The sequence below is a fragment of the Telmatherina bonti genome, assembly GCF_933228915.1.
Source record: "Telmatherina bonti genome assembly, chromosome: 9".
NCBI lineage: Eukaryota > Metazoa > Chordata > Actinopteri > Atheriniformes > Telmatherinidae > Telmatherina > Telmatherina bonti.
This window is the reverse complement of record NC_136627.1, coordinates 29,197,126-29,224,757: the sequence shown is the minus strand read 5'-3', so window position 1 is coordinate 29,224,757 and position 27,632 is coordinate 29,197,126. Positions and strand designations below refer to the sequence as shown.

At 40.9% G+C, this 27,632-nt stretch overlaps 3 protein-coding genes across 3 annotated transcripts in view; 2 read left to right on the top strand and 1 right to left on the bottom strand.

The window, feature by feature from the left end:
• LOC306760673 (protein sel-1 homolog 3) overlaps positions 1 to 14,093 on the top strand; it is a gene marked incomplete at both ends in the record, with an annotated part of 159,208 nt that extends 145,115 nt beyond the window's left edge. Inside the window, 2 exons of the mRNA XM_079246639.1 lie at positions 2,194 to 2,291; positions 14,006 to 14,093. Coding sequence (XP_079102765.1) covers positions 2,194 to 2,291; positions 14,006 to 14,093 — 186 coding nt within the window. The remainder of the gene's footprint in view (positions 1 to 2,193; positions 2,292 to 14,005) is intronic.
• Positions 1 to 19,684, bottom strand: part of chrna10a (cholinergic receptor, nicotinic, alpha 10a) — a gene marked incomplete at both ends in the record, with an annotated part of 208,196 nt that extends 188,512 nt beyond the window's left edge. The window contains one exon of the mRNA XM_079246407.1: positions 19,639 to 19,684. Within this exon, the coding sequence (XP_079102533.1) occupies positions 19,639 to 19,684 (46 nt within the window). The remainder of the gene's footprint in view (positions 1 to 19,638) is intronic.
• The window catches only part of robo2 (roundabout, axon guidance receptor, homolog 2), a 149,844-nt gene continuing 136,682 nt past the window's right edge, over positions 14,471 to 27,632 (top strand). Inside the window, exons 1-2 of the mRNA XM_079246406.1 lie at positions 14,471 to 14,797; positions 26,537 to 26,863. Coding sequence (XP_079102532.1) covers positions 14,743 to 14,797; positions 26,537 to 26,863 — 382 coding nt within the window. The 5' untranslated portion in view covers positions 14,471 to 14,742. The remainder of the gene's footprint in view (positions 14,798 to 26,536; positions 26,864 to 27,632) is intronic.

Genomic DNA, 27,632 nt, shown 5'->3' with positions numbered 1-27,632 from the left:
ACACACCGCTCAAATCGCTTGCCATGTTTAAATTGTTGCAATCCCTTTTGACCTGCACATCCTCTCTTGTTTTCTCTTATATCCTCTTTTTGATCCTGAAGATAGTGCGAGTACTATTACAATCAACTGTAATTTGATAGTGGAGATGTGGGTTTTTATGGTTTACAGCCAGGATAGTTTAAGGAGCAGAGAATGATTGCACACAAAAATTATTTGTATCATAACATGGACGTTATCACAACTCTCCAAGAAATTAGATTTAAACGTTTTCTTTTATTTGCAGCCTGTAAATACATTTAGTTTTATTGTTGTTTTTAGTAAATGGTTAATATATAATATAAAACCTTGTACAATTGCTGATGCTTCTGTTCTATGTTTTATGACATAAGTGAGAATTTCTGAATTTCTGTATTCGACCATAAACCAGGAATAACTTTTTGTAACTTAATCTTGTAATACTATCTGTTTGTATTTCTGTGTTTTGGCCAACATCATCTTTTTCTTAAACCCTTATTTCTCCAGCTTTTGTCAAAAGTCATGTGCCAAAATCTGCTGAAAGTCACACGTGTAATGAGGTGAACCTGAACCATTGTGTGTGTTTCAAATAAGCTCATAAAGCTTTTACTGCTTATGCACATAAATGAGGGTGGCTGGAGTGAAAGCACACACACACACACACACACACACACAACACTGCAACTGTTGACAAAAAATGTATAACGGTTGAACGTTTTCTTTCACCTCCTCTGTCCCATCTTTGTCTCTCTTTCTTTTGTATAGGCAACAGACAACCGCTTTCAGAGCAAAGGCGACCTTTTCGATTTTATGTGTTAGACCTGAATAGCACACAATAAAATCTCAAGGCCAGCAGCTCTGCCCATCAGGGCCAGTGTAGTAAAATCCAAATAATGTTGTTGACCCAAGGCTGCGTGCCCACACACTCATTCTGTTTACCTCCTGGAAGCCAAAGCAACGCGAGCTATACCCAGCTTATTTCTTATTGGCTGAGTTTAAAATCATGTGTGTTAAAGTCTCAGTCCATGATTTATTTATTTCCTGACTGCACAGTTGCCTTGTTTGTTCAGTTTTACCTCCATTATGAATTTATAATTAACTCCTGTTACATTGTAAGTTGAATATGTGGCTCGATTTTGCAACATTAGCTCTTTCCACCCAGTTTCCTTGCAATTTGAAATACTGCAACATAGTAAATGCACATTTGGTACAAATTAATAAAACGGGCTAATTTAGTCAAGAGGAGAGAGTATAGAACATATTACACATGGCTGACATAAACAGATCAATATAAAATCATATCATACATACAACAGGAAAAAGGATTTAGGTCTGATTCTCAAATGAAAATGTTTCTTCTTTCATGTCAAAGGTTATTTCAGTCTGTTTTCTACAGACACAGAAGCTGTCATCTCTGTAACACATTCAGTAAACTTTTGGTTTCCAAAAGGCATGTTTTAGTCACAAGTACGTGTTACCTCTGTCTCTTGCTTTAGAATAAGGAAATAATAACAAGGCTGTGTAATTAAAGTGCACTAAATCACGTCATTGAATTTTTGCTTCCCATTCATTTACTCTGTCTAAACACTTTAGGTTTCCTCTCTGCTACTGCTTCTGCTGCTTCCACTGACCTCATGATGTGTTTCTGTTCTTGGAGAGCAAGACATGCAACAATGGGTGGTACATTGACTTGACAGGATGGAAAAGGAATGAAAAGCAAATCTCCAAGTGTTTGTTGTTGTGTGCTATTATATTGTCTTTATTGATACTCCAACATTTCCACCTCTGAAGTGTAAAACAGTTTGTGGTAAAAAAAAAAAAAAAAAAAAAAACCACTGTTAGGATTCCTGCTGTTTTTTGTTTTTGTTTTTTTTTTCGGCAGTGGAGGTGTGTACACACCCATGGAACCATATAATGGAGGCAAGTTTACATACCTTTACAATAAATACCAGGCTGTTTTTTAGGATTAAGTTTTGGATTGCAATAGTTTTGCTTGCAATTAAAGAAAGGATCAATTTTTCTATGTTTTTCCAACCGCCGAACGCGACTGGTGACAGGAAACATCAAGGAGGCACAGGGGTGGTCATGGTTGTGTCTTTGATGCAGCCACTAATCAGTGAGCATGCACAAGACCTCCCTAAATATTTAATCATTCACTTTCTGTGTTCTCCTTGCCAGCCATCAGCAGGCAGCTCAAAAGTGCTGAGAGCACAGCAGTTGAGACGAGGTGTGGGTCAGTACTGTGATGAGAAGGAGGCAGCGGTTACACTGATATGGTGCCAGAAACCAAACGGTGCTGAGTTGGGTTTACGTTGTAACAACAGAGTTATCCAGCAGGATTTGCGCCTCATTTTATTGGTCCAGATATGGCTGTCTTGTAGATTTGCAGTAAGACCCGCCTCTTCATACTGTTTCTCAGGGACTATTTTCTCCTGCTTACTGTTAACATATTTTAGTGTATCTGTGATCAATGAGATCCAGCAACACATTTTATGAATACATAACCACACTGATAAAATTGTGTCGATGACACAGCATTCTGCCCAACAGAAGCTTTTTTTTTTTTAATTCTGATATGAAAAAAAATGTGACTTTAAACATCACTTATCAGACACTGCAGTAAATAGGGCAAATATTTCTGGAGTAATTTATAATAGGAGTTTGATAAAGAGAGACTAATCATTTTTTGTGCATTGTACCAACTTAGAACTGAAGAAAGATCTATTCTTGGAGGTGGAGACATTGTGATAAAGCACGCGTTGAAAGTAAGCCAGATTACAGAACAAAGGCAAAGAAAACAATCATTTATTGCTGCACAGAAACCGATTATAAAAAGCGCAAAAATCGCAGCTTTGAAGCTCACTTCTGACTTTGATGTTTACCAAATCTAGTTAATATGTGATGCATATTATCTCTAAAAACTGGAAAGAAGAAAAAAAAAGTGATGAATGTTAGATTTAGCAGAAACCCAGTCTCACTAAGCTCCCCATTGTTTGGCCTCATTCTATCACCTTTTTACTGTGTGTTCTGCCATGCAAATAAATGAGAGGAAAATGCAACATTGCTTTTTCTTCGTGCCGTTTTAATAAGGGAATGAGTAGTTTGACTAATAGGCTTTCTTTCTCTAATAGGCATCCATTTTTTTTTGTCTCACATAAGGCCCAATTCTCTGAACTACTAGTCAGAACACATTGTACATAATGTGTTGATAGATGTTTATAATATTTGAACTACATACAGTAAAACACCATAAATAAAACAACATTATGTTTAACATGCCATGAAACCATAAAGCATTGTGAGTATTATACTGCTGCATTTTCGTATTGATGATCATGGATTTATAGGCTTCTAAGCAGCTTTTGTGTATTCATAGCTTTCACGTCTGTTCAGCTTAATGTCCCTTTGCTGGCGATGGTACGAAATCTGACTTCTTCCATGTTTAGACTACCGGCCTGTAATGGCTCTGTTGGGACAGAGAGAAAGTGCTTCTTCAGCTCTCTTTAATGGAGCAAATTGAACAGGTTTCCAGGCTTAGCTTTATAATGAGGGGCCTGCCTGCTTACTTCACCCCCACCCCCACCACCACCACCTCTGCCCTCATCCCCCAGTCCATTGTTCACATACAGTTAGGGTCAGAGCTGCCAAACGGTAATTGTATCACTCTGACCGTCTTTTGGTTTTTATTTTGTCACAGAGACCTGTTCTTTATTGGGTTCAGGCCATCCCTCAGGTTGTAAAAGCCACACTGCCCCTCCTCCCTCACCTAGGGACAGCGGCCCTGCCTGCCTGCCAACAATCAATATGCCACTGCCGTTAACTGGATTTGTTGCTGTGGCGCTTTGCTTTTGAGGCAGCAATTAGAGTGTGAAGTGGCAAGGCCAGGGTAGGAGGCTGCGGCCACGCAAGGCTTGGCCCTGAGGGATGGAAATGTCAGGGGCACAAGCCCGCTTTCATTAAAGCCTGATGAGACTATGAAGATCCATACTGTCTGTGGATCAGCTGAGGAGGGACTACAGATATTAGTGGGATACAGTTAGCAAACACAGAGAGAGGTCATAGGTTAGCAGTGTCCGTGGACTCATAGTAACTGTGGAATCCAGTTACGTCCTGTGGAATCCACTTACATGCCTCCATTGTTTTATTACTAGATTAGTGGTTTGAGAGGATTGTAGCCTAATTACAGCCGAGCTGCAGCTTCTTTCCAACTATTGGCTCATCTAAACCATTTGGTTGAAAATCTTTACCAGCTGTTTTATGATGTTTCTGTCTGTGTGTGTTTGAGTTACTACCTATAGTCATCATCCTTTATGATCATATTCAGCTTCATCTGCCTCAGACCATCACTAAGCTCAGATTGATGATATTGAAACATTTATGGCGGTTGGAATTGCCAGGGGCGCTTACATCTGGATCATTTTACCCCCCAAAAGGGGGTCATGTGTCCCCAGTCAGGCATGGGAATGGGGTGCCCTAATGTTTCATTTGGGATGGACTGTGACCCAAAGCTCTAAATCACGTTCCATTTTGGGGAACAATTAAGTTTGAACCTCTGATGCGAACAGCCTCCGATTGATTCTGTCAATAGCACTCGGGATACAGGGGTGGGGCGGTCTGTGTAAGTGGAATACCTCTTTACAATCAATGTGTTTTGCTCGGCCTATTCACAAAGGCAGTTCACAAATATTGATAAGTGGCTGAAATGCAAACATCTGAACAGCACTCTTACTTGGCATTGCTACAGTCAAGCTGTTTTGGTACATTTGTACACAAGAATTTTCATGCTGCTGTTTCCAAATGAGCTTGTTTACAACAATACTGCTCTCTCTTTCATTCACTACCCCAGTAATCATGTGCGGTGCCATATTATGGTAACATTTCAGACTAAACCATGAATGAGTTATTTGTTTTCTGGCAATCTGGTGAAACAGACGATCAAACTATTCCAGGCCAGGAGTTACCGGATCTGAATGCTCATTGTTTCCCCTCCTAACTGTGTCTGAATGAGACCAAAAAAAAAATGTTTTTAGTTGTCTTTTTATTTTATCTTTTTCCTTTCTTTTTTTTTTCTTATGAATATAATCAGTTTATAGTATGGAGGAAACAAGGGAGGAGGGCAAGATGTTGTGAGTGGAATAGTTGAATTTCTGGGCGCTGTTCCAAAAGTCGGTGTGTAGTTGAGTATAATGGAACCCATATTTTTAGAGTAGCCTTGACCATGTCTCAAAAAAAGAAAAAACGAGCTCTATTTGAAGCTGTTTGTTTACACTCAGACATCATATCCTTACTGTGGGTTCCTGCTGCGTTGCATACATTAGATTGTTCAGTGATAAAGTTTACACCACAGAAGCAGGGTTGAAAGTTAAAATATATTAAGCGTTACACTTTTATTAGTTTGAATAAAACCCAGACAGCATGCACAGATTTTTGCTTACTGTACAATATGCAGTGTGAAGGCAAAGCTCTTAGCTGAACAGAGCGGTAAGTGGTGCAAAATGAGTGAACAAACCTTCTGGTCCTTTTTCCAGATTTTTTTTCAGGTTTTTCTGACGGGTATAGCCCAGAGTCTTTCTATCATCTCCATCCTTCTTCACGGATCTCTGCGCCATCAGCTGGCTCATAAAATATGCTTGAGGGATTCAATCATTATGTCTGGGTTTTCATGACTGGATGAGGTTGCTCGGAAAACTAAATTATTTTCCATTTTTGATTTGTAAAAGTCATACTGAGAAGAATGAGTGTCTGTGATGCTGTCCAATACACTGCATGTTGCACTGCCATACAATAAACACCATGAGTAATGAAATCTGCTAAATTACATGTGTATTATAATATTTCCTCAACACACTTGCTTCACATTGAAAGCAAAATTAGCAAATTCCGAAACATGTTTTTTATTTTTTATAAGATGCCACTGCAGCCAATGGTGATGCAAGTCAAGGATCATAAGCATAGCCATTGTACTATTATATACTATTATAAATATTTACAATAACTAGTATGGGGTGTGTTTGGGAAATTAAACAGGAAAAACTGGTATCTAATAAAAGGAAAATCTAATATTGTGTGGCATAACTCCTAGTTACAGTTTAGACTATTATAACATCAAATGCTTTGGGACACATTCTATCAGAACGAGATTCAGAAAGCACAAACCTCAATTAGAGCTGGTTATATTTAGAACAAAATCATCTAAATGTTTCATACATACAAGCATATCTGGTATAAATGCACTAGAAAAAAGGCTAGATACTGCCATTGCCATGTTCATTGTTCTCTTGATGACTTAAATCATTTTAATTTCTTTGTTTGAGACCAGCTGTGCCTTTTCCCGAATGCCCCACATTGTCACAGTGGCGTAGAGGTGTGGACCCAAATGTAAGAGACTGAGGTAGACTGCTGAGAAGGTTCCGGGAATCAGGTTTATTTAAACCCAGGCAGAAGTCTGACCGAGGCACAAACTAACACAAGACTAAACACAATGGACCAGCAACTGAGAACACAAACCAAGGGGTTTAAATACATGGAGGAAGTAACTAGACACTGGTGAAATGAATCAGAAAATCAAACCAGGTGAGCTAATGAACAAGAAAGCAAAACATGAAATGAGACAAGAGAGAACTAAAGAAGGAAAACTACAAACTGAAACAGGAAACCAGAACTAAGATACAAAACAAGAGACCATTGTGACATGCATGGTCAGGGTGAGAAAGTTTCCATTTTAACAGACAGATGTTTATAAGTTTGACAAATCGGGTTTCTTTAAGGAACATGAAACCAGTCTTATCAGTTCTCATAGTCTGGTCTGCTGAGCAGAGCAAACAGGTTTACAATCAGTGGAAAATTTCCAAGCTTTGCTAATGATGTGTGTAGCTGTGGATCTAAGGAGGAGAACTGGAGAGAGGAAGGACAATGTCCTAGCTGATAAGCTGTCTGAAGAGATACTCGAGAAGCTCTCGTCCTCCCTTTTTCTTCCTCCCTTTTCAATCGTCAGGCCTCAAATATTCACCTTTCACTCATTAGCGTCGGCTGCACATCGCTCACCAAGCAAAACTGTTTACCTTGTCCTGTCATGACAAAGATTAGCATGCAGTTATAAAGTCCTGCCCTAGGTGCGGAATGAAAATCATGATGAGTTTCCACAGAGGCAGATTAAGCAGCCATGTTGAGGAAAAAGTAGGCCAGCTAATTAGCCGTGGCTCTCAGGACCCTGCGAGTGGGCTGTTTTTCACCTTGACGGGGAAATTCCATAAATGACAGGAATGTGGTTGAAGAGCTGGGGCTGGGATTGCTAATAAGAGTGGGAGGAAAGGAGAGGTTGACATAAAATACAGAAGTAGTGAGGGAAGGCAGATCACCCTGGAAGGTTTACTGTTCTAATACGTTCTGCTGAATATAGAGCATGATTTACAGATTCTGCTTAGACAAGTCAGTTTGATGAAAACCTCCTTAAAATGAGTTTTTAAGGATGAAACACGTGTTACCACTTGTGTTCATCATTTATTCTAAATATATTGTTACATTTGTGTTGAAGCAGTATTTAGGAGGTTTTTTTTCAATGTTACCAAAAGATTCTGTTCTTAATGTAAGTCTAATTATTTTTTATCAACACAAACCTATTTTTTTTCTAAATGCTGCTTGTGTGTGTGTATGTAAATAAATAAATATATATATATATATATATATATATATATATATATATATATATATATATATATATATATATATATATATATATATATATATATATATATATATACACATATATTATTCACAAAAAGTTAGGGATATTCAGCTTTTGGGTGAAATTTCACAACAAGCCTAAAATGCATTCAAACCTGTACAGGTGAACTTAATGTGATCTTCTCTAAGCTTTTAAATGCACATGTCCAACTGTTAAATGTTTCAATAAATTTTGCACAAGTTGCTGTTCTCTAACAAGGAGCTTAACGGCAAAAATCACGGCAGGTGTGTGATCCTTGAATTGAGCAATAAATGTCCTGGTTCAATTAGAGCTGGTGTTTAAACAGTTGTCCTCATCATGCTGTTCACATTTTGACATCATGAGACCAAGACGACACCTAACAATGGAACAACAGTCCCTTGCCATTGCGATGCTTCAAACAGGACGTTCTCAGACAGAAGTGACCACTGAGCTTGGAGTGTCACAGAGTGTCATCAGCAGGTTGCAACAGAGATATCGAGACTGGAAGAGTCACAGAAAGGCCTAGAAGTGGACGTCCTTTGGCCACATCCCGTGCTGATGACCGCTACATTGTGAACACTGCCCTGAGAAACCGGATGATGAATGCCACTCAACTCCAGGCACGTTTAAGAGAGGTGAGAGGCACCCAAGTGTCACGTCAGACCATTCGAAACCGTTTCCATCAGCGTGGTCTGCGTGCTAGACGACCTGCACGGGTACCTGACCACACCACCAGGCACAGGCATCATCGTCTTGCATGGGCCAGGGAGCATTTACGCTGGACGAGGAACCAGTGGGCCTCAGTGCTGTTCTCTGATGAAAGTCGATTCACACTGAGCAGAAATGATGGCCGGCAACGATGTTGGAGACGTCAGGGAGAGCGCTATGCATCAGCCACTGTTGTCACCAGGCGAGCTTTTGGTGGTGGCGGGGTTACAGTGTGGGCAGGGGTGTCCACTTGGTACAGAACTGCCCTACACTTTGTGAATGGTACAGTGACAAGCCCATACTACCTGAATAACATCATTAATCCAGTGATTGTGCCCCTACATGAACAGCACAGGCCTAATTTCATCTTCATGGACGACAATGCTCCTGCTCATCGAGGCCGCATCATCAGGGAACGGCTGTTGGAGACTGGTGTACCTCAAATGAAATGGCCTGCACTCTCTCCAGACCTGAATCCCATTGAAAACCTGTGGGATCAGCTGAGCCGTCGTGTAGAGGCTCGAAACCCTGCACCCCAGAACCTCAATGACCTGAGGGCTGCCCTTCAAGAAGAGTGGGATGCCATGCCTCAGCAGGCAATAAGTTGCCTTGTGAACAGCATGAGACGTCGTTGTCAAGCTGTAATTGATGCTCAAGGGCACATGACGAGATATTGAGACGTTCAAATTTTTTGTTGTGGTGTAACTACCATTGTTGTTACCTTTTGTGTTGAATGAATTTTTTGAGATGAGGAAATCAGTAGTGCATCCTTCTACTTAAATGTCTTACTTTTATGATATTATATCACTGTAGCATGAACATATTCACCTGAAAGCCAAATATCCCTAACTTTTTGTGAGTAGTGTATATATATATATATATATATATATATATATATATATATATATATATATATATATATATATATATATATATATGTCTGCTAAATGACTGAAGAATGAAAAGTATTCATATTTTCTAACCAAATTGTTAAGTTATTTAAATGTAAATTGACAAAAAAAAAAAGTAAATAAAAAATATAGCCCTGAAAATATTTTTTTACTGCACTGGCAATTTGTAAAAATGTGATCATGCTTTTATTTGCTCCATATATCACCTTTAAAGTTGCTGTATGTTCAAAATATGGATCGGTTTATTCAACATATTGCTCGGCATGAAAGTGAAAAACAAAACAAGAAACAGCAGGGCCAAACCTGATTTGAAAAGCTGCATCTCCTGCACAGTAATCCCCACTTTTGCAACATTTGATAGGGTGCCCATATCTCTCTTCCTGTGCCTTTCATTGAACACGGAAGAACAGGCGATGCATTACATACATGGTTTATGTCCTGCTGAAAGAAGCCTCTCTCTGCACTGAGCTCAGGTGTCATATCCTCCATGCTGTCCCCATCTGTCGGGTCTCTTCTTTACTCCCCTCTGTGGGAGTATCAGAGTGTACAGATTTCAACATGTGTCACGCTGGCTTCCATTCATTCTTTTATTGTCCAGAATAAACTCAGATTTGATGTTTTATATCTCCAAAAAAACAGTTTTTATAAAGGTCTGCCTACCCGCAGCCTAAAAGGACGACAGTCTTAGCGGCAGTTCTAGCAACATAAAGTGCACAGCCGGGGGCATCCCTGGTTGGCCCGAAACCTTCCTGAACAGAGATTTTACTTGGTATACATTTTTTTAGATGTGTGTATCTTATTCACTGCTGAGGTGAGTGTTTTGCATTGTCAGACAATACATCATGATGAAAGGTTTGTCACTTTTTCAGCATGATGAGATACTGAGTTATGTGTAAAAGAGCTGAAGGGAAGGAAAGAGATATCCAATCGATCTATGAACTCTTTGTTATGCTGGAACAAATCTGTAAACCTTGTTAAAGGAGAAAGTAATATTTCATTGAATGTCAGTGCACACGTAGTGATGTGTAAGTTATGTATGTGCTGCACGGCACTTAACTCCATGAGTGTGTGTGTGTTTGTCATTGTATTGTATAGAAATATGTCAGTGTGTGTGCATGTGTGGGTGTTATTGCCGAGGGTAGTGCAGAGCAGAGCACAGCTTAATATCTATGTTTGACATAGAGACCCATTAATAAGGGCCTGATCCGAGCCCAGTGACAGGACTGCTGACAGAGGAGGATCATGGGGAAGAATCATGCCCTGCTGAGGGAGCCCTGGCTGCAGGTAGAGCCATTCTGCCTTCCCCAGGTGTCATTACTGATGCTGGGGAGGGAGCAGAGGAGGGAGGGTCACTACTGACATCTACATTAATCACCCCTCCACACATCACACACTGCCTCCTCCCACCGCCAGCTCCTAATCATCCCCACACAGAGACCCAAACTCAGTAAGGGGATACTCAGCCATGAAAGATATCTGGCTAAGAGCTCCCCAAATACCACTCTGATCTGATCATGAGTGATGCGGCTACCTGAACCTCTGACCCGCCACACAATTAAAAACACTTTTCTCGTTCTCCCACAGACACGCAAGAGAGGCAGTCACGCTGAAACGACACGTTTTGTCACTGTCTGCCTTTGATTCATCGTTTGCATTTGAATTGCACCATGGCTGCATGCAATTAAAATGCTACAAATGCCTCTGCTGCGGTGCCGTGTACACAAACCCCCAGAGTGTGCTGTTCCTGCTGTACACACTCCTGATTGTCTTGTAGATATGAAACTCTCCACTCGGGACCATCTATTGATCCTCAACTATGCTTTTATCTACAAGAAGAGCAACACAGTGCGCTATGTTCACACTGCTTTACCATAACACCTGAACCATCATCCACATGAGTTTTCATCAGGTAGCCAGGTTACACAGCAGTAAAATGTTCCAACACATGGATGGTTGTTTCAATTCATTTTTACACAAAAGTTGATGGACTTAGAGTTTACTTAACTGACTGAGCTCATATCACTTGGGTGGAGTTGAATGAGGATGGATGGAGGTCAGCCAAACAATGTTCCCAATGAATCGCCCCACTCAGGATCCATCAGTTTGACAATAATGGGAAAATATCTAATTAATTATTAGTTTTGATTCAATTAAAAACGCATAAAAGCACAAATATGCAACAGTAAATGTGGCATGATTAGTTTAGGTTTTAACAAATGATCTATTTTAACATCTGTTCATCTGCTTCTGTGTCCAGAAAGATTTGGCTAAATGGTTTGAATATATTTGGTTTTGTGTGTTTTGGATGCACTCGTTCCAAACCACCAATCTTCTTTTGATTCCCCCTCACTGACGTCACACTCATTTGTTTGTGTTTACACCTCATCTGCATGCTCTCCATTTTTAAAATGAAATAACTAATCAACCTTGAAAACCCTGTGTGAAAGTAATATTATAAATGTAGCCGTAATGAAAAATTTGTGATGTGTCTCCAACAGCAGAATGAAGTATAAGCTCATATCATGGTGTCCATGAGTTATCAGTCCATTGCTTAGCCCCTCCATCTCATTTTTATGTAACATGCCGTGTCCTGAGTAAACACAGCCTCTGGTTTAATTAAAATAAATCCACTTTGAGCTGATATTTAGAAACCCAGGGAATATCGCTGCCTCTGCAACAGATAAAGTGATTGAGAACAGGGAATAAAAGGCTGAGCTTGAGGGAGAATTACACTCTACTTCCTTTTCCATCAATGAAACCACCATTGTTTATGTTTGAAGTGGGCTTTTCTTCTTTGTAAATGACCTCGTCTTTTTTCCCCTTTATTTGCTTTGAACCTTCAGCTACGCTGATGACACAATAAATTTCTGTTTGGCTCTTTATGTATGTGTTCACGGCCACACGCATCTGGTAGAATCTAGGACACTATAGAGACACCAAGAAGACAACATTTGCATGCAGCTCACAAACATATTAAAATATGAAGACAAATCACTGCGTCTGGCCGGCTGACAGCACGGCCTGCAGTGAGAGCCAGCTAGCAAACTTACAACACGCTACAGTTCCCAGTCAGGCCTTTACAGGGGCAAGCTTCGACATGCAGCTCAGCAAACAAACATAACAGAAAAAGCCACGAGCAGCCAAAGCTGTTATTAAAGGCGATAGAAGTGTTTCCCCTTGTAAAGCCATTTTGTCATGCTGTTGGCCTACATTTCTCAAACGAATCTTCAGAGGACAGACTCTGGACTTTGTTGTATGGTTCTCTTTAATGTTAATCATAAAATGAAGAAATCCAAACCTTTAAGTCACATTCCTCCTTGGATCTGTGTACATAAAGCGAAGGTTTACCTCGTCAGGTGTTTGTTTACATGTTTTATATGGTTACTCATCAATTTATCAGTAAATAGGATTCAGGAGATTATTTGAAGAAAAAATACATTGTTTGTTAGTTTGGTACAGCTTTTTCGTCAAATATGTCTAATATTATTAAACTGTTGAATTGTTATGGTAGATTACACTCTTTCTGTCCCACATACTGACAGATTTATTCTACATATCTGGTGAAATTGCCCCCTGCTGTAACATTTATCAAACCTGCCAAATCCAACAGCAACAGAATCCATGTGATACCACAGTCCTCTAATATAAATCAAACTGCTGTTTATTTAGCTGCTAGCTCTGCATATGCTGTCCTCTCGTTTTATCCCTCTTGATAAGCCTTGTATAAAAACACACTGACAAGACGACTGCTATCCCTGGAACCAGTAGGGGGAGCTCACAGCTCATAGCTCACCCTGAAGTTGCGCTTGACAGAGACTGGAGTTGCTGGGTAGTTAACATCATAAACACCAGCCTCCATCTCTGAAAATCAGCATCTTGGGTCCTGGCTTTTACCTGTTCAACCACAATGTCTAAATTTATTCATCATTAAAAGTTGCCGTGATTTTGCCTCGTTGTTTTCTGTGCACATTTGCAGTTTGTTCTAAAAAACATGCATTTGTGTGTCTATTGTTGGTATGCGGAGCTGTGCCCCTCCTGTCTCGCTTAGTTATTGATTTCATATTTACAATTCTGCTCCAGTATTTCAACAAACACATTTGCATGCACGTGTTACTGTTCACAATCTCGTTTCTCAAATTCTGACATTTGATTAGCATTTTCAGCTTATCCCAACATTATAAATTACAAGTTTGGTTTTCTTTCTTTTTTTCTAATTATTTTATCTCTACATCTGTTATCACATATAACCTGTTGGCTCTATTTTATTCCATGCTTTTCATCTTTACTGCGCATTGTGGAAAAGTGTAAATGCTGCACCCAATATGAAGGAATGATTAAAGGCATGATGAGGGTTAAACACTTTTTTGTCCAACTTTTCTTTTGTTTGGTGACTGAAATTGTGTGGTGAAAAAGACCGTGTTTGGTTCTCCTAATCTGTTAAAAAAAAAAAAAAAAATTAAACATTTTTTTTAAAAAAAGAAAAGAGGAAGCTCTAAATTCAAATATGCACATGTGTATATTTATTTATACGTATATTTGATTGTCATTTAATGCATCCCTACTTGGATTGATTGCCTTGATTATCCCCGTTCAGTCTCTCCTTTACTTTATACCCCTTCAAACTGCCTCCGTCTATCCACCCTCCACCTCTCTGTGCTGCCTTCAGGTACTCCTCCGTGCTCAGTGGCAGCGTGCTTAGCTTCAATGTGCAGGGCTGCGGGCTGTGCCGGTGCGCAGAGACCGTGCGCTCCTAGCGGCCGCGCTGTTGACACCCAAACGCAGAGAGAGAGGAGGAGGATGTTGAACTGTAGTATGACTGTACATTCACAGCGTTATATTCTTGCCTAAGCACATGGGTCTTTTGGGAGCTGCTTCTCGTAATAATAAAACAACTTTCTGGGGATTAATGACAGCTAAAGGCTCGTCTCCAGTTTGGCTCTCAGCCGAACCGTGCGCTGAACTATGGAGATATCGCTGAAGATCTGAAAGGTGTCAGAGAAGCTTCTCAAGACAGCGAGGAGCCGCGGAGAAGTGCACAGCCACTAGCTGCGTTAAGATTGGACTTTCCTCACAGACTCTGCGGATTCCAGCTTGTTCAGTAGGTCATCTCGAGGAAATAACAGATTGTGGATGAACTCGCTGGACAAGCGGGGAAGAGAGAGAGTGAGAGAGTTTGGATTCAAGCTTTGCTGGATCACACCCCGAGCAGCTCCGGGTGAAGAACTGTTAAATGGATCCTCTGTGTTTTTGGACATTTAAACTGGCTTTTGTCAGTAAGTAGGACAGAAATACCTGTCCATCACTCCCAGAGACGCGGAGGAGGCTTGACTGTCATTTTGGACATATTCTCCCGCAGTGAATTTGAGCATTTGCGCGCCCGCCGTGGATGTTTAATATGCTAGTATGGGTCCACTAGCATTCCTCCTTGTTAGTGGATTACTGTATTTTCAAGTTGATGGTAAGTTACCAAACACACTGTCCTGTAAAACTTGCATTAAAATGACCTAAAATTATCCTGCGTGCACTTCAGAAGAAGTTGCACAGAAATTGCTCACATTCATTTCACCAAGTTGTCATTTCAAAGCAGTGGGTCTACCATACAGTCACTTTTAATATTACAGTTAACGAATCATCAGTAGCACTTGATAGTTTGGTAAAACCCTGTGAAGTTGCAATTTTAAACTCAAGGCAAAACGGAGCAGCTTAATTTAGCAGTTTTTCCATCCGCTGCAGCTCATGTAGGATGCAATTATGTTCCCCCTCCTGTGCAACAGATGAACCAGCCTGCAGACTTTAAATACCACATGATATTGAATAATATGCACACATTAAAGCAAAAAGGGCCCCTTTAATGGTTTTTGTAGTCTGCTGCTCTCTGAGACCCTGTGACACTGTCAATGTTAGTGTAGTCATGTCTGAATATGAATGATTCTCATGTTCTGCTGGTTAAAGGTTACATACCTGATGCAGGGCTGCAGAATTTCTGTGGCTTTCTCTTTTTTAGATGTAAAACACGTTTTAATAAAACAAGACAAATGAGTTAGTGTTTTAAATGTGCTGTGTAGTGTAACACTCACGCCCTTCCCTGTACTTGAAGTAATTTTTTTTTATTGGGGAGGGTCATTTTTGTTTCAGGATCTCAGAGCTGTGAGCGTTCATTATCTTGTAAGCTGGCTTAAACCATCACTTAAAAGCTGTCACAGTTCATTTTAATTTTCTGTTTAATATTTATGAATAGTGTTAAAAAAAAAAAAAGATTTATCCATAATAATTAATATGACCCGGTTCATCAAAACCAGCACTGTGTGCCAAGTCGTCATCTTCATGATATTTTAGGGTTTCCTGGGATTCATATAATCAATAACAAAATATATATATATATATATATATATATATATATATATATATATATATATATATATATATATATATATATATATATATATATATATGTGTATATATATATATATATATATATATATATATATATATATATATATATAAATCATTTGCAGAGTCAACGTGATGACTCACAGATGACTTAAGGGAAGTCATTTTTGGGATTGGTCCAACCTGCCACCAGTGGAATGAAAAGTGGGATTAAAATGTATTAAAATGTATTACTTATAAAGTGCACAAACTGGTGGGCTGGTGTTTAAACTGGACTCAAAATTCACCGGTTTGTGACGCACACAAGCCTACATAGACAATAAAAGGCTGGATTTCATCATCTGACAAAAAAATTGGTCTCGACAAATCACTTTCTGGGACATTAAATCATCATTTGTGTGATGATTCAAACATGTGTTTCTTTGTATTGTTTGTACAGCTTAGCTGTATGTGAAGAAGGGTTTTTGTTGTCAGTGAATGTGAGAGCCTGCAAGGTTTCATTTCTTTTCTTTCACCTGTCAGCGCCCGCTTTTGTTCTTCACAGCTGCAAGTTTTTTGTCCAGAGCCTTTTTAGTTCAACGTTCCAGCCTTTGGTCTTTGGCAAATCAAGTCCCCATTTTTATTTTATTTTATATTTTACTCTTTTTATGTGTCTTTTCCTCTGTTCAGCCAAAGCCCACTGGTTGCTAAGCAGTGGCTGATGGCATTGCAAGCTGGCCAAAGAGAAAGGGCTTGCGTCCTCTCTGAGAGCAGTGGATCTTCCCAATCATTTGCCTGTCACCCTCCTCCTCCTTTTTCTTTGCTTTCTACCTTCATCCCAGCAAAACTCACCCACCACCCAGCCTTTTAAGAGGTAATCTGAGGGTCCTTGGAGATGGGAGGAGCTTCTTCTGAGAGTCCACTTGGGCGCACAGAAAAGGCCTTGAGTTGTATTCACTTCACAGCATAGCTGACAAAGCCCAGCCTCGTGAATAGCGTCAGTCAATGTTTAGTGTTCTGTGATTAATGCTGCCAGTGTGGAGGAGGAGAGAGAAAAGGTGATAATGAGAGAAAGTAAGATGACTATAGACTATGTTACAAGTTGGTTGATTGGCTAAGATACTTCATTTTATTTGGAGACCTGAAAGCAGCATTACCACAGGAATATGTTTCCAGCAATGCAAGGCTCAGCAGCTGCCTGGTTATCCTTTAAACTCTGCACCACTGTGTTTGAAGCTGGATTAGAGCATGCTTTGCATAGTGGACATGCACTCCTGACCTTATGTTATTCATAGATCTCCTGCATGCTTGTGTGTGATGTAGGAGCTGGTGACATCACATCCATCCAAGGTGCTGAAATATGGTCTGACTTAAATCTGTCGATGAGGCCATGGAGACGACCACATGGGGATGGGCGCATAGTGTGCAGTCCTCGATCTGCAAACAGGGTTGTGGTTTCACTAACGCTGAGTCAAGAGAAACTTAAACCTAGAGTCTATGCACTTATGTGTGTGTGTGTGTGTGTGTGTGTAAGAGAAAAGAGGAGGGAGGGCAGAGACTGAATGAGCTCAATCAGATATGAAAATTGAGAGAAGAGTTGTTTAACGGTACAATCTTTAAAGGGACAATGGAAGTGATGATGGTTTATTACCAAAGGACGCAGGAGGCTAACAGTGCTGTTGATGGTCATGATTAAATGAGAGAGATTTAAAGCACTGGCCTATAATGGAACGTAAGCCCAGATTAAAATAGTCTAGGTGAGCGATGAGGCAGGCTGAGGTCATTGTGTGAGAACCATTGCGATGTCTCGCCCCAAATGTGATTGTTCTGCATGAGCTGGCACCGTTTAAGCAATATTATTGTAATTGCAGTTCATTTGCTGGAATGGGGTTGCCATAATGATGAACCTTCATCTGAGATCTGTGGGAAGCTCCTCTCTACTGTCTCTCATAGTTTCATCACTGTCAAGGAAGCTGTTTTCCTCTCTCCCAACAAGCACTGCTGTTTATTCTCTGATTAACATCAAAGATGACTAAAGATAAAACAGATCCGAAAGCTGTGCAGGAAGTGAGCGAAAGGGAAAAAGGTGGAGTTCAATGAGTTGATTTAACAGAATTACTTTTGTGTATCTAAGCGTTACTTGACCAGGGACACGGACCTGTCAGCTCCGCTCAGCGCAGCATTTTAACAGCGAAGTCTGGCCACTCTGTGGATGACGTTTCAGCAACCAGGTCTCCACAGTACAGACTTTGAGTTCTTAATTCTTCTTTTCTAAGTCTATGCAATTACTCAATAAAAGGAAGGATTCACAGCTGTTTTAAATTCTGGAAACATACTGACCCCCGCCCCCCCCCACCCCCCCCCCCCCCACCCCCCCCCCCACCCCCCCCACCCCCACCCCCACCCCTTCCGCCCTTTTACATTTCCACAAAGCAGACGCAGGACAGAAAATGTCAGCATCAGACAGTACACGTGGCTGATTTTGCTGTTAGATAGCAGAATGCAGAGAAGGTAATACTAGCATTTTATTAAGCCCCACTCAAGCATACCTGTGACATTTACAGAGTGGGAAAATACATAATGTCTTAATGCGTTTGCCTAAGGAAGGAATAATAAAAAAAAACAACAAAACAAAGTGTGAACGATTACAACAAAACCAAATACACATTTATTGCAAATATGTCCTGTATCTTTCCTCGTGATTTATATATTCTCAACCTCATCTTCCTCCCTGTGTCTCATGGGCACACACACACATCTTCGTACGTGTATCTCATCATGGGCAGTGTCAGTGAGGGTAGACTTCAAACACTGAGGGTGTTGTTGTACACCTGAGATGGCGGTGTGTAGTGGGTGTGGATGTGCAGGTGGGCCGAGGGGGAGGGGACACTGAGCACGCAGACCAAGAGGTAAAGCAAGTTGTAAGTGCCTTCACCTGTCTCACACACCTGTGCTTTGAGAATACACACCTGCGCTTTCCCTTCAGGGCCCCGGGACACAGATATAATCCCTTCTCTGTTCGGTCACTGCCTCTGTTTCCCAAACAGCTGATTAAGAGACAGGCCAACAGAAAATGCTGGTCTTATTACTGTTATATAATCCCTGATGACTAGATGATAGGAAAGAAACCCTCACTGATCAATTCCTAAATCCCCAACAGCTGTAATGAGCCAAACTGCCTCTGTGTCGGAGAGATAAGTTAGTTGGGGTGTGGATGCGATGAGCAATCTTTAACAATACAAAACTCATTTTAGGAGCACAAAAACAGGCTGTGCTACTGTAAATTTGCTATAAAAGATAACATGTATGTCTTATCAGTGATTTGTAGTTGCCTGATGAAGTGAAATATTGTCCAGGGAAGTGTCTGTTCAGTGTGTCCAGCTGCTCTCACTCTGCTGTGTGTTTGGTTTCCTTCTGATAAGGCAGAAAGGATGTCAAGGTTGAATGACTCACACAAGTGCATACAACTAGATAATGCATGCTCATAAGTTCACGCACACACATGCTATAAACACAGAGAAGCATCCCAGTCAGTACTGGCAGACATAAAGAGATTGTTGTTCCACTAAGCAGTTGAACTTTCTTTTTTGTCCTGCTCAGATAAACCACAACATTCCTCACTGCTTTTTCCTCTACGTGTTTCCATTCACCAGCATCTCTCATTCTTCATTGTCAAGAGTTTGTGTGACACTCGTACCTGAGCTGAGTATCTCACCAATGTCTCAAAAGAGGCGAGGCCAGGTGATAAAAATGCATGAGCTGTCTCTTCCTGCGAGATGTGGGGAGATGGACAGCTAGAGCATGACACTTGAGTACACATCTGTCACACACAGCAGTGGCCTGGTGCAGCTGTTGGGACTGGTGGAGCCTGAATAAGTATATTGTTTTACCACCTTTATCCTCAGCTTGAACTATGGCTCACACACACACACACACACACACACACACACACACACACACACACACACACACACATCTTCTAACTTTGTAGATGTACACAAATTCCAAACTCTGTACTGTAATTTTTCAAATTTGTGTTTGAGAGTGGAACTATGATCTGGAGGTCTGCATCGAGCCTGACCTGTTTTTAGCAGTTAGATCACTCCCTCCATGTGAGAAAGGACCTTGATATATTTACTATTATTATAATTGATTTTTATATATTGCGTCTTTCATTAGTAATAATCTAATGCATGCTATGATAAGGAAAAAAAAAGTATTTCAGGAACTTTGTTCTGAAACATTTTGTAAAAGGCAAGTTCATGTGATAAAAATGCAGACCTGGCGGTCTGATTTAGTTGCTTCCTCATACCAGAGTGTCTGCATAAATGCATTCATTCATAAAAGATAAAAGCTAAGACGCGTCAGGTCTGTAGAAACCTGTTATAGTTGTGTCCCTTCTGCAAAAAGATCGACGCCCCACTGCTTTGTAAGCCCAGCCACCGTGACCAGGGGTGAGTTGATTTACTGGATATAATGACTCCTGGTGAGACTGGCTTTGTGGTCAAAGTCTCAGTGTGGAACGTGGCATCAGCCAAGTGTCACAACCATTGTTGCGGATGGGGGAGGTGGGTGGGTAGCAATCACACCTTTGAACATTTGAACTCTAGATTTACTGAAAGTGATGTTGAATTTTTTTTTTTTCCAGGAATGCTGCTCACATATATTTGTCATAGAGAGGCTCAACAACACCGAGCCAGTTGTAGAATTATGAGATGTAGTAGGTGAACTCGTGTGAATGTTTCCGAATGCTATTAATAACGTCAAAGGCTTGTTTTGTGTTAGCATTGTTATATGGGCTGGTGTAAATTGAATGGGTCCTTCAAGTACTTATTGCTCACACCCTTGACCCCGTAGCCTTAAGCAAGACCAGATGAAGTGTCCTGTGGTATAGAAATTTAATAAATCTCTCCTTGACTTGCTGTGCTGCTCCTTAAAGAACCAAACACTGAGATGTAAGAGCCATTTGATTAGCTTGCTCTGCTCCGAGAGGCCATCACCTGGATGGATTGTAGTTATAGCTTTTTTTCTTGCTCATGTTTGGTGGAGGTGTCGACTGCAGGGACTCTACTGTGTGTTCCCTACAGGTCAGCACCCACAATGCAGCTGCAAGTATCACCTATCTGCACAGTGTAGCAAGAGCTTTTCTTCTGCATCCCAGCAATAACACATGTATTTATTTCTCCCAATTTAGTCTGGAGTGACAACTCAGCAATGCAGGCATCAAGGTTACACTGCTGGGGAGATGAATCAATCGATACCATTAATTTCATTGTGCTTCCTTCAGTAGAAACTGTTGCGTGGGTCCCACAGTTGAAAGTGATCTGATTTTTACGCCAGCTGGGTTTCCATTCATGTATGCCTTGCACACAAATCGGTGTATCTTTAAAGGATAAGCATAAACACTGCCGCTTGCTTGTCTAATTGCATTGCACATCTGAAGTAATTGAAATGACGAACGAAAAGTGCGCAGGGACAAGTTTACTTCAGCTGATCACACACAAGTGGAGCTGGAGTGGAGCTAGTGGATTTTACCTTTTTCTGCAGGGATTCTCTTAGTGTGGTAACAGACTGAAGAAGTTGCCTGTTTTTATCATACGATTTTATGCAAATCTTTATTTTACCACACATTAACACAGTGGTAATATCAGAGTTCCAGTTAAAGTATAAAGCAGAGGCAGAAAAGCAAATGACTGAACTTTTGCCATTCAAAAGGATCTGCAGGAAAGAGAGAGGGATAAAGAAGGGTCGGGTGGTGAAAACTACATGCTTGAGTGGCCCTGGCATCAGAAATAATTTAATCTGCATCACAGTTTAGAGTCCCTACCAGTATCCTGACAGACCCACAGAGCTGGTGGTGTACTCAGTGCACTAATGAGGCCATGCATGGAGCAGAAGCGCCGCTCTTATCAACACTTCTCACATTTACTAGCAGTAGGTCTAAACTGTTTTCATCTTCTCCTCTCTTCCCACTTCAGATTTTTGCTTTAAGTCAGCAGTTTCAGCTCTTTTGAGACAAGGCTTCTGCTGAAAAGCAGATAACATCGCCTTTTCTGCTCATGGCTTCTGACTGTAGGATGAATACTGCAAATGAGAGTAGTTTGTTCAAAACTAGGGGGAGCTGCTTGAAATGCAAGCAGCCCTATGCAGCAAAATCAGATATTCAGTTTCCCACAGTTATCTATTTATATATTCCGTCTGTATGGGGGTAGAGAGGGCAAACACACAGATGCTAAGTCAATATGACCCCCACCTTGCCATTGCCTGAAATACACTCGGAGTGGAATTCTATCTGATATTTGTTGGAGTCAAGCATGGATGCATTGAGAGGTTGAGGGAAGCTCAAAGAATTACTCCCTGTGTTTGCTTTCAGAGTATAGATCTTAGCTGGAGAAGGGGGTGGGGGGTGGTATGCAGAGCACTGAGGTGGAACACAACCCATCATGGGAGCTTGATATCTAACAAGCTCAACACCCTTCTATAATTTCAGGTTGGAGAATCTTCTCTGCACCTGTAAAGACCTTTCATTTCACCTTCTGTGTCCTCACTGTTGGTGTTTTCCTGCAGCGAGTGGCTGGCTGGATGTACTTGGCTGGCGTGGACTGCAGAAACAGCCAGATGTCTCTAGTGACACCTTACCCAGATAAGCTGAGAATCTGGTGTTGGGATATGCTGGGAGCTCGCGCTCTGTGCTTGCTACTGACAGCCTGGAGTAAAGAAGATAAATCTCAGGTGCAGAGCTAGCTGCTTGGAGGTGTCACGGCAGACCAGTGCTGAGGTGTGGACGACCAGTAACATCATTCTTTCACCACCCTCAGTTTCCCCTGTTACTGTCTCACATTTCCCTCCCAGTGACATGATGGATATGACTCTGTCACCTTAGCACTTAGGGTTGGATGTAACAGGACAAGGAGCAAGTGAAATTGACAGGAATACTCGAAAGGAGGAGGCAGAGAAACACTGGGAGAAGCAGATGAAATGGAAGATTTAGGAGAAAAAATATAATGAAGAACTGACTACATGGATCTAATATATTATTCATCCCTTCTGAAATGTCTTTGCGGTTTCAGATTTTTGTACTTTCATATCTGCTTAGTTTGCTGGTGTTCAGTTCTTCCCTTCTAAAAGGGTCTTACCATCTACATTGCACGGCTTCTGCATCTTAGACTGGGCCTTGATTTTTATGTTTGATGTTTTATGGAGCCTCAGTGGTTGGAACTTCTAGCCTTGGTCCGAGGTTGCCATTGGTTACCTGTGATCAGCACACGTCTGTTGGCAGAATAACTAATATCTCTTTAGGGAGCACTTCCTTTTATGCTCTGCTTGAGACTGGTGTGGGTATTGATTTGGTTGGTGGGCTAGGATTTCTCCTGGGAGCTAATAAAAATAATTACAAAAAGATCATCAAAGGACTGACCTTCTGTTGCACACATGAATAAATATGTGACAAAAATAATAGAAAAGACCACTTCTTTGTGTGTGGTCAGTAGATCAGGTATGAGCTGCAGGGCTTATTGAAGTTAAGTTATAACTTGGATCTAAATGAAACAATTAAGTTGTTTTTTTAACATAGTTTTTGATGGATACTTAATGTTTGATATTTGTACACTCACATATATATATATATATATATATATATATATATATATATATATATATATATATATATATATATATATATATATATATATATATATATATATATATATATATATATATATATATATATATATATGTGTGTGTTTGTGTGTTTCAAACACCTATAAGAGAAAAGAAGACATGCCCATTTCTTGGATCCAGCACAGAAAAATTGCATCCATTTCAGTGAAGCTGACATAAGTAGACAGAAAGAAAAGGCAGAAAAGATTTAGCTTCTGGTTCAGTAACCCTTCTCTGATTTCATTCCCTGTCTGTGTGCTTGCTTGTTTGTTTGTTCTCTGGTTTCTGCTTTTCTCTCAGAGTGGATGACTGCACAGTAGTGGTGAAAAGTAATGGTGGTGTTATTGCAGACAGGGGGAAACACAGCATTTTGATTGGAGCGTGTGCCCTGAGACCCAGTGAAGTGCACTCGCCTCAGCTCAGAGAGCACTTGATTGCACAGCACCAATGATCGTATTAAAAGGGCAACAGAAAGGCCATTTACCGTAAAGAGAGCAGAAAAGGGGGCCCAATAGGAAACTGAAAATTGACTTGGACTCCTGTGAGGGGCTGGATCTGTCAGCGGGGCATTGGGGATGCCCGTAAAGTTTTTCTTTACTTAGATCTTCTTGGACAGAACACATTCAGACACCCTGCTTGATGATGTATACCATATGAGGGCACAGTGAAGAATACAGTCATTTATGCAAATACAAACTGGTTTTCCTTTTTACACTGAACAACAGGCGAGCATTACATGCTGAACACTCTGTGTATTAAGATTGATTAGCCAATTTTACACAATATTCTTTGGCAGACGGATGTGTTTTTAACCTTTGCTACCTGCACACCTGACTCACCACTCAGGAAGGACACTGACCAGCCACGTCTGGCCTTCTGTGCACCCAGCTTAGCTTTTTTCTGGCAGTGAAAGGACAATTGTGGAGGCATCTGCTGTGTTCATTTCCACGGAAAAATAGGAGACCAGATGGAGACTCAAGGTTTAAGTGATTAGAAGGCAGTAGATTGGAATACAAATTGGATTTAAAGAAATTACACTGATATAAATCGAATGGAGTCGCCACAGTTTAGTGCTGTGCATGCGCATTGGCCTTAGTGGAAAGCCACTGTGGGGCCTGTGGATTATGGTGGAAGCAGATGCTTCAATGAGATAAGAATAAATGTGCATTTGACACTCCACTGAGGAAGATGGTGGTCTCCATGTCTGTCTTTTATCTTGCCCTCCATTTATCAATGTCAAAGTGTTAATTACTGCTTCATTAATTAAGTCTTTTATCGCCAGACATCAAACTTCCTCAAACCAGAAACTAGCTGCTGACTTAGTTACCATCACTGGTGAAAAAGACCGACTAAAGGAATTGCAGCAGTGTACTGCATATTTTTGTTCTCCACCCGAAACTGCATCTTTGGTCATCCACACGATGTCAATGACATTAGATCATGAGCTGAGGGAGCTTGCTATCACCACCCACTTTACCACAGACTCCTGCCTGTGGCCCTACTTAGCACAAGACACAAGACCTGATCACTAATCAATGACAGGGAAATGGAGGGAATTAGCCCAAATTAGGAAGAAGAGAGAACAGACTACCCCTGTTCATGGGTCAATATGTTACTATCTGATGCCTGACAACTGGTGGAATATGGAAAATGCAGGTTTGTGTGTGTGTGTGTGTGTGTGTGTGTGTGTGTGTGTGTGTGAACATACATCCATCTCACTCAGTCTTTGAAGTGTATTTTGTGCTGATCAGTGGGTTTTTCCCCCCATCCTTCTGCCCATAGAGTCATGACTGGGATACAGGGTATCCCTGTTCCTCTGGGAGAGCCAGGTGTTATGTATGGGGGAATATGTGCAAACCCAGGTGAACAAAGAGCTGGAAAATCCACTGTTTGGTCTCTGTCCTATCTTGAAGTTAGCTCTTAATCAAGCATAGAATTCTATGGGGCACACTGGCCTATGTAGTGCTACTGTACTGCCTGAGGAACGTCATGGTCATCATCACAGCATCACAGTCACTTAGGTGTGCTGAGTGACGAATAGCTCAGATTGACAAAGACAAATAACTAAGATTGGACTGAGATTGATTTAGATTGTGCTGCCAGTTGAACTGTGATCATTAATAGAATATCTAATGTAGTTCTAAAAAATATCAAGATTAGTTGACGCAAAAGTTTGCCTTGCCCTGTACTGGATCTTTGATTGTTTGGTGTTGGATGAAAACCGTTTGATTGTTGCATGGTTCCCATGGGCCGTGTGATGTAAATGTGTGTGGCCTACAGCGTCTTATCTCTTTGGATAAGACCTGGTCACAGACACACAGAGTCCTCTGACTCAGGGAGCATTATCTTCACCACCAGACTCTCAGAGATCATACTCTGCAAGCCTTAATGAAAAGGACTGGGGCATTTTCAGCCACAGGGGATTAGGATTTCACATCAGTCCAGACCCCGACATTCATATTCACATCACATGTAAACTCACGCACAAAGAACTCAACAGTTTTGTGTGTGTTGTTTAAATCTAAGATGACTGTATGCCTCCATTCAGTGGTAACCCAGGGGTCCAATTAAGTTCAAGCGCTTGATATAAAGTTTGAGTTTTTCTGGCTTGTCTGAAATATATTTTCCTTGTGTGTTTCTCATATCCTTCTACTCTTAAGATGAATTTTAGTAACTCACTATTAGTGAGAGTTGTCCAGCCATTTCTCACCTCTTATCTTGATAGCCGTTGCAGCAAGACAGGAAAAATAGTCCACGTTACCATTGTCACTACTGTTTTCTGATATCTTTGGTTTATTGTTGGTTTAAATGTCCTGCAAATGTCGATGTGTTTGAGTTTCAGCAGAGTGACAGTATGCATTCCAGACTAAATGTATTTTAATTCTTTTTTTTCTAGTTTCATTTCAGTATTTCTGCCATTCACATAATTCATTGTTTACTTAATGTCTTTTAAACTGGTCTGTTTAATTTGTAGCTGTTTTCTTGTATTTATTAGTTCTTCTTCCTCTAAAATCCTGCCACATTTTTCCTTATAGTTGCTCCGTTGGTAGTAACAGTCATGGAAGAAGATTAAAACTGTATTTAATGAAATCATTAAACTGAAGTCAGTGTTAAGGTATTTCTGCTGCCTTGCTTTATGATTAATTGCACGTCACCATTTTTCTTTCAGGATCCCGAATGCGCCAGGAGGACTCCCCACCTCGGATTGTGGAGCACCCCTCTGACCTTGTTGTATCCAAAGGGGAGCCTGCCACACTCAACTGTAAAGCAGAGGGGCGGCCAGTCCCAACGGTAGAGTGGTACAAGGATGGAGAGCGGGTGGAAACGGACAAAGATGATCCACGTTCTCACCGCATGCTGCTTCCCAGCGGCTCGCTTTTCTTCCTTCGCATTGTTCACGGACGACGGAGCAAACCGGATGAGGGAGTGTACGTCTGCGTGGCCCGGAACTACCTGGGAGAGGCTGTCAGCCGCAATGCATCTTTGGAAGTAGCATGTAAGTCTAGCCGGTTTTTTTTTTTTCCCTCATTTTTGCTTTGTCATTCACGTTTCTTTTACTCTTATTACCTGATAAGACTTGAGGTGGACAAAATGTCTACAGATTCCGGCATGAAAAGTCTGGATTTCCATTTGCAGTAATGAGAGATTTTTCATTTTGTTAATAGTAAATATACATAATAGAAAATTGCTTTCTGTGTACTCTTGGGATTTACATCTGATGAATCAACATTTAGTTTGAGGAAAGTGTAATTACATTTTTAGAGCTGATTTCATCTCATTTCAGTGTTTTCTTTTTGCCAACTCTGTAATAATTTTCTGTGTGTCTAAAATGAACTTGTTAGGTGGGGTAATGAGTTGGAGAGAATGAGTTTCTCTGCCATGAACATGATGAATTTGATACATCTTTTGCTCAGGGGAGTTGTTTTGAAGTTGTCTGTAGACCTTTGGGTTGGACGTAAAGCTCCTGTCAGCCTGTGGGAGGGTCATGATGGCATGGTAGGGCTCAGGTCCTTCATGGAGGGTGGGGGGGTAGAATGACAGGCACAGCTCCTGATGGACATTTAGCTCAAGCTGTCTGGACTGTGTTGGTGAATGCTGACAGGCAGAACCTGAGGTGTGGATCAAATTACCTTTGAAGATGAGCTTACCACTCCAGCAGGCTGGGGCTGGGCTCCCAGGCACCTCAACGTGTGGAGAGGGAAGTCTCTACAGCCTTTTGTTGCTTTGACTGGAGATTTGTTTTGTGATGCAGCCCTTCATTTTTA